This window comes from Diabrotica virgifera, chromosome 2 (genome assembly GCF_917563875.1).
Source record: "Diabrotica virgifera virgifera chromosome 2, PGI_DIABVI_V3a".
Taxonomy (NCBI): Eukaryota; Metazoa; Arthropoda; class Insecta; order Coleoptera; family Chrysomelidae; genus Diabrotica; species Diabrotica virgifera.
This window is the reverse complement of record NC_065444.1, coordinates 3,864,922-3,880,567: the sequence shown is the minus strand read 5'-3', so window position 1 is coordinate 3,880,567 and position 15,646 is coordinate 3,864,922. Positions and strand designations below refer to the sequence as shown.

At 32.0% G+C, this 15,646-nt stretch overlaps 1 protein-coding gene across 4 annotated transcripts in view; it reads right to left on the bottom strand.

The window, feature by feature from the left end:
• LOC114330138 (uncharacterized) overlaps positions 1 to 15,646 on the bottom strand; it is a 164,703-nt gene that overhangs the window by 35,521 nt on the left and 113,536 nt on the right. For all 4 annotated transcript variants that reach the window (XR_007696348.1, XR_007696349.1, XM_050643325.1 and 1 more), the window contains exons 3-4: positions 13,939 to 14,049; positions 7,509 to 7,646 (exon numbers count right to left, since the gene is read on the bottom strand). Coding sequence is in view for 2 of the 4 variants with exons in the window: in XM_050643325.1 (XP_050499282.1) it covers positions 7,509 to 7,646; positions 13,939 to 14,049 (249 nt within the window). In the remaining 2 variants the exon portion in view is untranslated. The remainder of the gene's footprint in view (positions 1 to 7,508; positions 7,647 to 13,938; positions 14,050 to 15,646) is intronic.

Below are 15,646 nucleotides of genomic sequence, written 5' to 3'. Positions count from 1 at the left end.
ACCTCTGATTCCATAATAGTTTAATTTGTGGAGCAAAATGTCATGTGAAACGCAGTCAAAAGCCTTCGACAAATCGCAGAGAGAAATTGCTATGCGATTGCCACGTTCAAGCCCCTCAATCACCTCGCTCACAATATTATATACCGCGTTTGTAGTAGAACGAGCACTTCTGAATCCGTATTGCGAGTTGCTAAAATAACTTTTAGACTCAAAATAAGAATATAATTGTTGTTTGATCACCTTTTCAATCACTTTCCCGAATGTAGAAACAATGCTTATGGGTCTGTAATTGTCAGCTTTCGAGGAATCACCTTTTTTATAGATAGGTAGTACCTTTGAGTACTTTAGTGCTTCTGGAAATACTCCAGTTGATAAAATTAAGTTAATAAGATGAGTGAAAGGTGTTAAAACTATTTGGTAAGTTTCTTTTAAAATTTTGCTATTAATTTCGTGAACGTCCTTACAATTGGAATTATTAAGAGATTTAATTATTTGAGAGATCTCATCTTCCACAACGGGTCGGAAACAAAAGGACTTACTCGGGGAAGGATAGTTTCTGTAACTGAAGAGGATATCGTTATTAATAGTGGGAAGGGATGTAATTATATTCTCTGCGATTGTAATAAAAAATTGATTTATTTCGTCTGGAGATAGATCTGGTTGTACCGAACTGGATCTTGTATTGCCTCTTTCGAAGTTTAATATTTTCCAGCAGTCTCTAGGTTTATTATTGGAGTTAGTAATAAAACCAGAGTAAGCCGACTTTTTAGCATTTTGTAACTGCCGATTATATTCATATTTTTGTTGTTTATATAGTTTGAAAATATCGGGATCCTTAGTGACATCTGCAATGTGTTTAATGAGAGAAAGATTAGATCTGTAAGACCTTAATTCGTCATTAAACCATTGCACGGGTGTTATTTTAGCAGTTTGTCGTACTTTTTTTAATGGAAAAAACTTTAATATTAAGTTGTTATAAGTTTCAGTTAAAAAGAACATCAAGACATCGGGATCGTTATTGGTGTCATAGAAAAAGTCCATCTTTGTACTAGCTAGTGCATATTTAAGCTTCTGCAAACCAGAAGAAGTAATAGACCGTTGAAGTGATTGATTAGTGTCAACAACTTTAAGATCAGAATCAATAGATATAAATTGTGCTCGATGGTCAGAGAAACAAGGTTCAAATACGCCCACCCTGTAGATATTTTCAGAAAAGTTAGTCATAATGTTATCGATGCAACTACTGGATTGAGATGTGATTCTAGTATAATCGTTTATCGTTATTTCTAGACCAAAAGACATTAACAGATTTTGAATATCATAAGAAGAGTCAGATTTAATTTTAAAATTTATATTAAAGTCCCCAAGTATAATCAGTTTGTCTGCTTTGTTAAGTAAGAATGCTATAACATTCTCAAAATTCACCAAGAACAAGTCACAGTCACCATTACCTGATCTGTATACAGTTAAAACATTGGTTCTCATTGAAGGTATATAAATTGCACAAAACTCTGAAGTTTGCTCTACGTTAAATTCATTTAGATTAAGAGAAGAATACATAAGATTTTCTTTTACATAAATTGCAACGCCACCTTGCTTCTTTTCAACCCTACAGAAAAAGTTAGCTAGTGAAAAGCCGGAGATGTTAATTAATTTTAGATTTTCTTCAGTTTGCCAGTGCTCTGAAAAACATATGACGTCATAGAACTTTTTATCCGCAAGAAAAGCATTGATCATATCGACTTTATTTGATATACACTGTAAATTGACATGAAACATGCTTACCGTGCCTTGTTGAATTAGGTTATTTTGAAAATTTGATGGAGGGTTAACGGTCGTTTCTTCATCCTTCATTTTATTTGAGTATGTGTTGGACGCTTCATAAAAAACCTGCTTACATAAGAGCCTACGGGCCATAGTTTTGGGTCCATCGCTAAACCAAAATGTTGTTCAAAAATTGAGACTTTAAAGGATGAATATATGTTGGGATGCTTAGCCGTTAAGGACGTACATATCACTTCTGGAAAGTGTTTTTCTAACATCTTCTTAAGATTATCTGCCGTTGTATGCTGGTTTACCCTAGTAACATGAAGATGACTAAATTTTGGGACACCACTGATTTCAGAGTTTTCATTATTGCCAATAACAATAGGTCCATTCCTTCTTTTATACCTAACAGTTTTCCATTCTTGCCCATTATTATTTGGAACTGGAACCGAATTTTTACTCTCAGTATTTATCAAATTCTCATCGTTTGATTAATGATATCTGAACATTTTGCCTCCGTTTGTATTCTTAAAATATCAGCTGATAATTGTTTATTATTTTCGATTAAGGAAACAACTTGTTTATTTTTATTGGTACTATTTTTAAATAGAGTTTTTGTTGGGGAACTCCTTTCTTTATCAACAACTAGACTTTCATTTACAGCAACATTTTTTGCGGGTGTAGTGTTTTCGTTTTTTGGATATATTTTACTGCTAGACTGTTTCGGTCGTTCAAAATTTGGGTCTCTGTTTGAATGGTTGATTGAATTCGTATTTTGTTTTGTAGATGGCGACTGATCAGCTATTTGCATATATTTAAATAAATCTAGTTGTTCCTTCAATAAATTTATCGTAATTTGTTGATTTGATATTATTGTTTCATTCTGATTAATAATTTTCTTTAAGTACCTTATTTCAGTTTGTCTCGGATCCTCATCGTCAGCCTCACTATCCAAGGTTTTGTTTGGTGGATCACTTAACCTCACACTCTCCTCACAGCATATAACTGTCTCATCATCGATATATTTGATCGATTTTAGTTGCTTCAGGCAGCCACTATGGGATAACGTTCCACAATTCGCACATAATAGACCACTTTGTGCAACTTTATAACACTTTTTACAACACTTAACTTCCGAGTCGTAAACACGACCGTTCTTCTGAGGCGCCATGATATCTATCGTTGTATAATAAAACTGTAAGAAATCTTTTTTGTATTGGACCCTATCTTCAGGTTCCATATTAAATTTAAATTTTTGGAAATAACAAAAAAAATAAAATTTTAAAAATTTATTTTTTATCAGTTCCTTAAATCTAAATAATTGTTTTATGATACAATATACATTTTAAGATTGGTAGTCTGATTTTGAAAGAGAAAACTTGAATATCTGGGGCATATAATGAGAGGTAGCAGATACAGGATGCTGCAGTTAATACTCAATGGAAAGATCGACGGAAAAAGAGGAATTGGTCGAAAGAAATATTCATGGCTCCGAAACCTTCGTCAATGGACTGGCTTATCAGCAGATCAATTGTTACATGCCGCACAAGATCGAGAACGATATCGGCAAATTGTTATGGAAGCTACCCACGCCTAAAAATTTGGGCACGGTACTTAAAGAAGAAGAAGAAGTCTGATTTTGTGTTAAAAAAAAAGGCATAATATTTCTAGACTGCAACCTTGAACGAATAAAGCCATCCCTTTATTCTGGTCCACAAACAGCAGCTGATGCTTCAGTTACTAATTTAACAGTTCTTTCCACGGATTTTGTATGACAAGGGCAGTTTAAGACCTCTATGTTGTAATTCCCAGAATCAATCATATCCCTTACATCTTCACTGGAAATATGTTTTAGCAAAGGAGCCGTAACTTTGAATCCAGAAATAGAAATTAAGTAATTATAATCTGCAGCACTAAAATTTAATGTTGGTATTTTGAATCTCCGGATCTTTTTTTCTTTCTGACTTTCTCTAGCTTTCGGCACTCTGCGTAGTCCTAGCTCCCGTATATGTTTTCGTTCATCTTTCATGTTACCGAGTAATACATTTTCGGGATGGGCAAAATAAGCATTCCTTTGGATAACGGCATCGACAATTTTTCTTTGGTCGACTGGTAGAAATCGTGAATAATGGATCATTCGCCATAAATGTGTTGAACCATCAGAACAGCTAGGATACAGTTTTATATAAAACCAAACTGGTCCATACACTTTTTGGATGAAACTTACTAACATAATTAATTGGGGGCTGGGACATTCAGTTCCAACATACCATAAGCAACCGATTATCAACTGTCAGCCGTGTGATATTTTCCCAGGTTTTTTAAGGCTCAAATCATTGGGACATTTTCCCGCAGCAACTGCTTGACTGATTTGGTACAAGTACTTCTGATCGGTACTAAGGTCTCTTGTTTCTTATAATATTGCTAGGTTGTTTTCTATTGCGACAAAATCGACAACAGTCTTCTCTTCACAGCGTTCCGGAAGTTTCCCTATTGGTCCTGAAAAACCAAGTGGTCCACTGGCGCGCCCATCTAACTGTTGAATTAAGTGACGTAGAGGTAGCTCATTGCAATGGAATAAGCATACTAGCCATTGAAGTGAAGTGCCGCAGTATTTGTGATGTAGATGGTTGGACTGTAACTGTTGACAAAGGAGCAATGAATTCTTCTTGATGATCATCTGCATCAAAAGAATTGGAGTCAGACAAGCTGCTACTTATGGAAGGATTAGAGGAATCAACGGTACATGCTTTAAGAACAATTTAGTCAGTATTATATTTTTGAGAACTTGCCTTTGCCTTCATGGTTCTTTCCAGTTTCTTCCTTATTGCTGCAGATGCTGCAATATCCACTGGTCCAATTGCCCTTTTTCGACAGGATCGTTGATCTTGAAGAAAAATTCGCTCATTTTGTGGTACTTTCTTGATTTTATCACAACTACACACACGCAGTTCCAGTCATGTTGCATTTGCAAGCCGCGATATTCAATAACTTTTTACACTCCTTTAGAAACTGGCAAATCTTTTCTATTTATGAATCAGATGCTTGCTGAGTTTTTGTGTACCTATCGCTTAAGATTTGGATACTCTGTATAAATATTTTTAATCATATCTTGAATGCACTTATGCGATAATGTTGGAATAGAAGCTTTTATTCATATTTGTTCTACTTTCGTTGCAACGGCATTCAAGACGTCCGGCGATAGATGGATCTGTATTATTATTTATTAACTTAAGTTCATTACGAATAAAGAGAAAGCACTTTAGAATGTCACACTTAGTTGGTAAAACACGATCATTGAAATTTGATCAGAGCCATATTGATTTTTTCGACAAAAATAATTTTTTTCATTTTTCAAATCCAATATGGAACCTCAAGATATTCTTTTATTTCAAAATGCTCTCGCACCAATTGTTTTCATCACCTGACACAACTTTTAAACGATAGCCACAAGAATTTTTCTTTTCTTTTATTTTTTTGACCTTTTCGTTCCACCCTATCGTACATACTATGTTAATAAAAGATTGATGACATCGAAATTATTAGATAAAATAACCAAAATGACTATTTACAGAACATTGATTAGATCCGAAGATGGTTCTAAACGATGGTTCATATCCGAATATGGTTGTGAAACCTGGGTAATGGCAAAAAAGATGAAGGCCAACTCAGGAAATTCGATAGAAAGATACCAAAAAAAAAAGAATATGGCCCGATGCAAGAGGAAGACGGCACATGGAAAATTAGGAAAAACGACGAGGTTAATGAATTGAGTGGAGAGTACGATATTGTAAGATTTGTGAAAGCTCAAAGACTATCATGAAATTAATAGGAAAACGAAAAAACAGTTGGTTGTATGACGTGGAAGACGACCTGAAAGCCATGGATATAAGACAACGGAGGAAAATGGCACACAAGAGGTCTGAATGGAAGGACATAGCCAAATAGGCAAAGACCCATCCAGGGTTATGACCCCAAAAGAAGAAGAAGAACTATAATAATATTTCAAATATTTTCTTCTTCACGTGCCGTCTCTATTTTGGTATCATCATTATCATTGCTATTAGGATCTTACATTCAGCTGTTCGGAACATAGATTGGAGTAACGTAATCCGCTCTTATAAATTTCACAGTCACAGCCAAGACATCTTTGTTCTTCTTATACTTCTTACAATATATCCCTGGATTAGAAGTTGATATTTTTATCTAACCACATAACATATCCAAAATTTTGACGTTGTTTTTAAAACTTTTAATGGTAACAGTAATTTCTTTTCTATTTTTTTGTGTACCTCTGCATTTGTTATTTTATCAGCCCGCGATATTTTCAATATTCTTGCTTATTCATGGTACACGTTTTCTCACTATTTTTAAAAATTTCAGTTTTGACAATTTATGTCTAAAAGTTGGGTAAAAACGGTTCGCCTTTAAATTCATGATGGCGGCTTAACTCAGTGGCACTACTATTGATTATCCCCTAAAGTTTAGAACAATAATATTTGCTAATAAAAATGCTATCCCGACTGGACTATACGTTATATTTAAGAGAATGACGACTGTGCATTTATTCAGAGCAGCTGTTAATAAAGTTAGCAACGTGGAGCAACGTGATTGCCAACATCCATAGAGGATAGGCACCAACAGAAGAAGAACAGAACAGAATGTCTTTCGCATGTTTAATCAATAATAAACTTCGCCCCATTAGCCTTTATAATGTTATCATAATCTTTTTAAAATGCAAATACTTAACTTATTACAAATTTATATCTTGTTATTGTTCACAGTTATTATAGGCGTCTGAAACATTCAGCAAGCAAAATTCCTGCATAAATATTCAGACATTGTCATAGTGAACTCCTTTGGATTCGTTAACATTCTTCACAAGGTCAGGATTAGTTGTAGCAGATTAAAAATATCGGATGCTTCCACAAAAAATCGAAGGTTTCACTTCAATGCCTTTCGACGTTTCAGTCCTCGGCAATTTTGCGTGGGAAAACGGCTTCTATTGTCTTTGTTTGGTTGTTAAAATAAATAAGTACTTCTAGAGATAATTGGCTATAAAGGAATTAAAAAAGCGTTTATCAATTGATTGTTTCGACTAGAGAGGCTAAGCTAAAACTACAGTATCATAAAACGCCGAAGATGTCATATAATCAAACAAATCAATTAAAGAAATTTATAAATAAAATATTTTATATCTATCTGTAAAATTAAACAATTCTTCGTCATTGCCATTTTGGCGTTTTTGCCTTGATGTCGGTCTTATTATTGATACAATTTTGATCTTTCTTTATGTGAATCATCTCCAATATACATCTCTCGTTATAATTTTGTTCTTTTTCTAAAATCTGTACGTTTTCAAAGTCAAAAAAGCATGGTTATTTTCTATAGAGTATTTGGCTAAGGCTGTAGTGTTTAATTTATTGGTTTATACACTATATGTGCAACAAGCATATTATGCAGATATTGGAAGTGAAATATATACACCAATATCTACATAGAACGCTCATTGCACACAAACATAGTGTATAAACCAATAAATTAAACACTACAGCCTTGACCAAACATTCTATAGAAAATAGCCATGCTTTTGACTTTGAAAATGTACACATTTTAGAAAAAGAACAAAAACTATAAGAAGAGATATTGGAGATGATCCACATAAAGAAAGACTAAAATTGTATCAATAACAACACTAACATCAAGGATCTCTCCAATATATACAATTAATGAAGACTTACATGCTAGCAGCATAAGTATTGCAGTGGCTGTAATATTTCCTGGAGACCTCTTCCAACATCCAGTGACCCCGGTGCAGAAGGCAGCAAAGACAGCTATGAACGATATGATAAAGAGAGCTATCATGGATCGTCCCATATCTGGAAAATATAGATTTAATATTAATATAGATTCCATTAATATGTATAAAGGATTTTGATCATTTTATATACTCATAATTTGATATCCAAAAAGAAATGTAAAATATTGCAAAACCTCTAAATTTTAAAGAACCGCTTGGATTGACATGAAATTTGGCATACACATAGCTAACAAGTCAAACAAAAGGAATATTGTGCCGAATTGTGCTTTTGCCCTAGGGGTGACTTTCACCCCCTTTTGGGGGTGAAAAATATATGTTCGAAATAAGTCCGGAAATGGATAAAATGACTAATTCTAAGCAATTTTGTTCTATAAGGTTTTTTCACCAAGTTAATACTTTTCGTGTTATTTGCGAGTGAATATGTTAATTTTTCTACAAAATAACCACGTTTTCAGACGGTTTTTCGCAAATAACACAAAAAGTAAGTATTTGTTAGAAAAAAATTCTTATCAAAAATATAGCACGTAAAAAAGTGAAAAACATGGTGTATATATTAGGTCACTATGACTAGTAGAAGCAGAGTTATAGCTAATGAAAAATAGGTTCATATTCGTCAAATTCCAAATAGAATATTTTAACGTGCCATAAACAAAAAACGAAGCACTATTTTGGGGAGAACTCATTTTAACTTTTTTATAGTGTTTAAAAAATGCTTATTTTTGTTTTTTAAAAAAATTTTTAGCATCAAAAATAAACAAGTTACGCTCAAAATAAAGTTGGTTCCTTTCTTTGGTAAGAAATCGGGAAAATCACCCCCTAATTAGCATTTCAAATGAACTTAATTGTTACCACTTCACAAGTTTTTTACTCGCGTATGTATTGATCATATAATCTGTAAGTTTCATCGGTTCAAAGTCCTTATTTTTGAAAGAGCTGTAGTTAAGAGGGCTTGAACGAGTCACTTATCATGAGTGTATGCAAATTTAGAAACACCGAATCTTAACCAATTTTTGTCTTACAGAAAAACCAAAAAATACAAAATATTCAGAAAAGTAAAGCCGACTTTTTTATCGTTTAAGATTTTTGGTATCTAACAATTTTTAAGTTATTTTGAAAAGAAGCATTTTTTTTTTAAATTAAAAATTTTACTTTAAAACCATATTTTTTCAAAAATGAGCACTTTGAATCAATGAAACTTACAGATCATATAAACACAACATAAGTAAAGTAACTTGTGAAGCGGTAACGATTAATTTCATTTAAGTTGCTAATTGGGGGTGATCTTTCTGATTTTTTTTTGTCAAAAGAAAAGGGACCAAGTTTACTTTGAGCGTAACTTGCTTACATTTGATGTTAGAATTTTCTTTATAAAAACAGAAATAAAGCTTTTTTTAAACACTTTAAAAAAGTTGTAATGTGTTTTCCCCAAGAATGCTTCATTATTTGGATATTTGACAATGAATTATTTTATTTGGAATTTTTTGAATATGAAACTATTTTTCATTAGCTATAACTCTGTTTTTGCTAGGTATAGAGCCCTAATATTTACACGTTTTTTTTTTCACTTTTTTATTTGCTATAGTTTTGCTAAGAATATTTTTATCGACAAAATGCTTACGTTTATTTGCGAAAAACCGTCTAAAATTGTGATTATTTTGTTGAAAAATTAACATATTCACTTGCAAATAACTCGAAAAGTATTGATTTGGTGAAAAAACTCTATAGAACAAAAGTTGCTTAAAAATAGTCAGTTTATTCAATTCGGGACTTATCTTGGACATATATTTTTTCACCTCCGAGATGGGGCGAAACCCAACCCCCGGGCAAAAGCACACATCGGCACCATATCACTTTTTGAAGATATTCTTCTTTAGCGGCGAATCGATTGAGGGTAAAATTGTACATGAACCACGCGCCTGCGCACACTGACAGTATGTAGTTCATTGCTAATCTTTCAAGATAGGTATGTATTATTGTGTTTTCAATTTTATCAATCAAAGGCAAAATAAAAATTAAATTAAATTTTTTTTTAAATAACGCGGGCACATAAATTTGATACACCCTGTATATTGAGCTGTAAATATTTATTAGAATTTTGTGTGGATGTAAGTAGATTTCTCTTTTAATGAGCTTTCCGATGAACCATTAAAGACTTTTGTGAATAATTAAAGTGAAAAGGACGATGTATTTAGGTTTAAAATGGAAAAAGATTGTTTACTACGGAAACTATAGAATCCACAGCTAGATGTAATTATCATTTTCGAGGAAAGTGGTTTTAATAGAAAGTTTGGAATTTTAATATCTGTTTCAACACGAGTAAATGTTGTATAGGGTTCCCCGAAAGTAATTAGGATGGTCGGAATAATTTTGAAAATGACTGTTTTGTTTGTCGAATGGAAAAGTCGATGTTTCGGATTCTTGGCAATGTGGAAGGGGAAAAGTAGTTAGAATGATTGAGAGAGTTTGAAAAAGAAGTCATTATGTTTTTGGCATCGCTGAAGAGCAGTTCGACGTTTTCGTGGATAGATAGTTAGCAAGTACCAGTGGCTGTTTGATAGTGGAGAATAGTGTTGAAAAGTGGAACGAGAGACAGATCAAATTGAGACGAAATACCTCTTTGATTCTGTATTATTGTGAGAAGGAGAGCAGAGAATTTTTGGAGTTTTGTTTGTATCGAGTACGTGTCAAAAGAGGCCCGGCTTGTTGGAGAATTGGTGCTGGTATGCTGATAGTTTTGAAGCTGGAGAACGGAGAGGGCTTTGACGAGTAGCCTTTAACATAGTCAACGAGGGAGAGCTGTTTTGGGTCACGAGAAGACATCAGAGTGAGTGAAGCAAAAGGTCAGTCAACTTATGTGAAAGATATTTTTATGTTCAGAAACTAAAATTTTGAATAAAAAGCATATGAATTAAAATTCCAATATTTCTAAAAGTAAATAGGAAGTATAGCTAATCTTGCGAATACATAAATTTGTTTTGTTTAGTTTGTTTTACCAAAGTCATCGGGGACAAACCGATAAATTTTTTTTTAACTATAATAAATTTAAGTGGTAAAAATTTCATTCGGACATCTGTGTCCACAGGTTTTAGATTTGATAGAATTTAGAGTATTGATTTTGATAAATAAAAGACAATTCTGTATGTTTATTTTAATATTTTGCTTTATTTCTTTTCCCTATTTTATCCCGATTAGGATCAACTAAGAGATACTGAACCCACGAGAGAAGATAAGTATAACGTGAGATAATTTAGATTTTTTTTAATAGTATAAAAAGGCACCCTGGGATTTTTTATTCGTTTTTATGTATGATTTGCGACAATTAAATAATTAATCAAATAAATAATAATTAATAGAAAATTAATAAGAAGCAGATCATAACAGTATGTATCTGTAACCGTGCAAATAAGTCATTAAAAGAATATATTAGTGGTTTTAGGAAATGTATTATTTATTATAATTCTTGTGTTGTGTAATTATATCCGAAACTTACGTGTCAATTCAAGTGGCTCGATGGCGTAGTTGGCAGAGCGGTGGGACAGAGAACGGAAGCACACGGAAGGTCGCGGGTTCTAATCCTGGACGATTCATACTTTTTTTATTTTTCGTCATTTTAATAAAAAAATTTTGAAAGTGGTAGATAAGAAAGTTGGTTTAATTTTTAAATAAAATACAAATAACCTGTTAAGTATATTTACTTTGTTTAAATTACCTATATAATAGAAGAATATCTTCTTACGTGCGTACAAAGTACACACACATTCTTTTTTCTTTGACATGTTAGCTATGCGTATGCCAAATTTCATGTCAATCCAAGCAGTTCTTTAAAATTTACAGCAAAAACCTTGAAAGAATGTACTAGATGTAGATTAGAATGTTAGAAATCGTTATAAACAAATTAACTCGAGAATTACTAAAAAAGAAAATATCCTTGTTAAGACTGTTACATATGTGTTCCCTCTAGCACCTCTAGTTCCAATCTCTTAGATTAGATAATGATATTAGATCTAATGTAGATCTTGCATCTGACTTTGATGTTCCTCTCATATATTTCGTCTTCGTCTTCTTGTAGGACCTCCTGTTTATTCTATCATCTCAACTCTTGTGATGTTGATGTCCAGCTGCCATACCACCTCATTGGGGATCTTCCTAGAGGCCCTTCTGTATTTTATTTATGTGTTTTTGCCTATTTCTAGAATCTTACTGGATCTATACTGTCGAGGTTGAGATAATCTTTCTATTTGCTGCATTATGTTCGTATCCATCTTATCACATCCTGGACCCCAGTTTCCAGTTTCTCTTAATTTATCCTCATTCTTGACAAGTCTTAGATACTGATTAACTTTAATTTTCCAAATGTTGTTCATCATCGTGGCCGTTCGAAAGGTCGATATCTGTTTGATAGTTTTGTTGTTGACCACGGTTACAGATAATATCCACGCAAAAAGTATCATTTATGTAGTACAATCTTATCGAATAGATCGTACAATCTTTAATAAAGGTGAAGCTTCTATCACTATATAAAACTACACAATAATATTTAGTCCAGGGCGCATCTGTTTTGAGATGGACATTGAGAGGTGACTCAAATTTTTTTGCAGAAATTGCTTGAAAATAACTCAAATAATAATATTTGAGTTATCCTCCTACTCAAAATGGTCCGGAATATTGTTTAAATAATCAAAATGTCAAAATATGAAGGAAAAATTCGATTTTTTTTATTGTTTTTTTGATTATAACTTTAAAACTATTTATTTCTGAGGAAAATTGTACTAACATAAAAGTTGCGTAATTAAATTTCCTACAATATAGGATTGGTTAAAAATTTAAAAAATAGTCACCCTTGTTGCAAAATAGCAATAATTGCGAAAAAAAACCATACAAAAACAAGTATTCGCATTTTACGTATTTCAACCATTTATGCTACAATTAAGACCTTTATATTTTACCCAGAAAAACTCTATGATATAGTAAAACAACACTGTAAGTTTCATTAACATCGGTTTAATAGATTTTGCAAAATAAATTTTGCAATCCAGCTTTCGCAAAAAATTTCATTTTTTTTTTAATGTTGCAGGACTGAAAATAAAGCAGATAGCAAGTTGAATTTTTTTTTGTTTATAGAAGTGTACTGTACCTTTCATTTGCAATTTGCAAAATTAAAATCGATCAATTACCACGGCGTCAGGAAATTTTTTAAATAAACATTAATTTTTGGTGCTACGCGCAGAACAGCGGTGTTCGATTCACACAAGTTGATTTCCACCAAAATTTCTTCCAATCTTTATCTAATATATTATTTTCTTAGTCTATATTTTGTTGTATTTTAATATTTTAATTCCACAAAAATCAAACTAATTTTATTATTGTTTGTTAAATATTGTTTAAACAATTGCATATGTTTAAAAATAATAAACTTTTATTCTCTAAGTTAAAATATATGAACAAAGAAAGTTTTTGCTAAAAAAGTGTTATTTCAAAGGAGAGAGTATGTGTTTTTATTATGCAATAAACATACTTATTTATTTATATCGAAAATGTACTAAAAATTAAAATGTATCAATCGTTATCAAAGGTCATTGGAATGCCCAATCAGAGCAAACTATCCGCTGTCCTGCGCGTAGCACCAATAATTAATGTTTATTTAAAAAAATTCCTGACGCCGTAGTAGTCAATCGATTTTAATTTTGCAAACTGCAAATGAAAGGTACAGTACACTTCTATAAGTAAAAAAAAATTCCACTTGCTATCTGCTTTATTTTCAGTCCTATAACATTTTGAAAAAATGAATTTTTGTTGCGAAAGCTGGATTGCAAAATTTATTTTGCAAAATCTATTAAACCGATCTTAATGAAATTTACAGTATTGTTTTACTGTATCATAAAGTCTTTCCGGGTGAAATATGAAGGTCCTAAGTGTAGCATAAATGGTTGAAAAACGTAAAATGCGAATACTTGTTTTTGTATGGTTTTTTCGCAATTATTGCTATTTTGCAACAAGGGTGACTATTTTTTAAATTTTTAAACAATTCTATATTATAGGAAATTGAATTACGCAACTTTTATGTCCGTACAACTTTTCTCGAAAAGGAATACTTTTAAAGTTATAATCAAAAAACGAAGAAAAAAATAGAATTTTTCCTTCATTTTTTGACATTTTGATTATTTAAACAATGTTCCGGACCTTTTTGAGAGGGAGGATAACTCGAATATTATTATTTGAGTTATTTTCAAGCAATTTCTGCAAAAAAATTTGAGTCACCTCTCAACGTTCAAATGTACTAATATTTTTACAGATGCGGCCTGATCTATTACAGTTTACAAAATAAATAGATAAATATAAGAAGTACTCACGTAATCTTGTCCAAGCATCGTCAGTGAAGTCCTTGGTATCGTTATTTTCATCGGGAATGTAGTAATTTACATTGTTACAATGCGTTTCCAAAGGACTCAAGTATGTCTTTACTGTAACAGAAAATAAAAAACAATATTTAATTATGAAAAAAAAACCATTAAGTATAAGTTGATGCCCTAAGGGCGACAATTTTTCTAAATAATACTTTAAGAAAGAATAGGTTAAAAACCGTAATGACAGTTATCCTTTCTATTGTCTATGGGTACGCCTGGACCGGCCGCATATGAAATGCCTCCCGAAAAAGGGTTTCTTACCTGTCGCTAAAATGGTCACATACGAATTGCCTCCCAAGCTTTAAATAAATTACATGCTTCTAATCTTTATGTGAAGGTGAGACGTTGCCACATCTTCGTCCCTTTGTAAATTTTTGGCAAAATTGGTATTGTGTTATTTAATTTATTTTATTTTCAACCTTTATGTATTAAACATTATTGACACTAGGCGGAATTTATAAATTTCAATTAACTTATACATATATAATTAGTTTTATAACCATTATAATATATGTTAGAATAAACGTTTTGTTATCAATAATTTATCAAAAAATACAAAAACATAATAAGTATTTTATAGATTTATTAAAAATAACATCGCAAAAAACTTATTTGGAAATTATTACAATATGTGTATAGAAATATAAAATTACAAAATATTTTTCCTAAATTTATATGATACTACTTTGACAAATTCTAATCTATTTATTTTACATTCTCTTAATTCTAAAATTTTTTCATTTAGAAAATTTATTTTTGTTGTACTTTACGCAACAATTTTTTTTTGGTGTGGAAACAGAATTCATTTTAATGTAGGTATTTATTTGAAATTGTAAAATTATATCAATAAAATTATTAATGTTAGGATGAGGGCAGTAGAAAGAAGAATTATACTTGGAATGAAAACTTTCGCATAGGTTTGTGGTTCTTTGTAAGGATGAAGAGTGCTCAGCCCAAAGATGTGGAGAAAATGTCGAATTTTCAGATATGTAATTATCAACAAGATAATCACAAAACTGGGTGACTCTTTCATCGACTGGTTTAAATTCTGCTAAATCTATAGCAAAAAAACCGCTAACATCTTCAGGATGTAAGAATGAAAGACCAAAAATATAAATAGGAAAATGCGTAATTTCGGTTGTCAACACCTTTTTTCTGGTATTCTGGGGCTAATCCCAGTGCTTGAACCTTTCTATAAATATGTGGTTCTAGCATAACATAATTTTTGTCTCACCCTATTGTCTTCTTAACTTCTTTACAGATGAGCTTCGTTGGTTTTTCGCTGAGATCTTCCACGGCTGCCCTTTTTATTGAATTGCTTACGGCTTTTCTATTGTAAACTTCGGCAGACAACTTCTCGTGGTTATGATCTAATATTGCTTCAATTATTGTATTTTCACATCCCTGTGTTTTCACAAATTCTTTGCAGGTTTTTTTAGTAGGTACATGTCCACCGTTTTACTGTATCTTTGGCCAACATTTTTTGAAAACCGAATGTAAAACCATCAATTGATAGTAAAGGTTTGCCCTTTTGACTGACACTTATCGTTGATTCCATTGTTAATGATGGATGTTATGACTTAAACTTGTTTAAACACAATTTGATCTTGAAATCGACGAACTGACAAGCTTGAAATAGACAAGCTGAGTGATG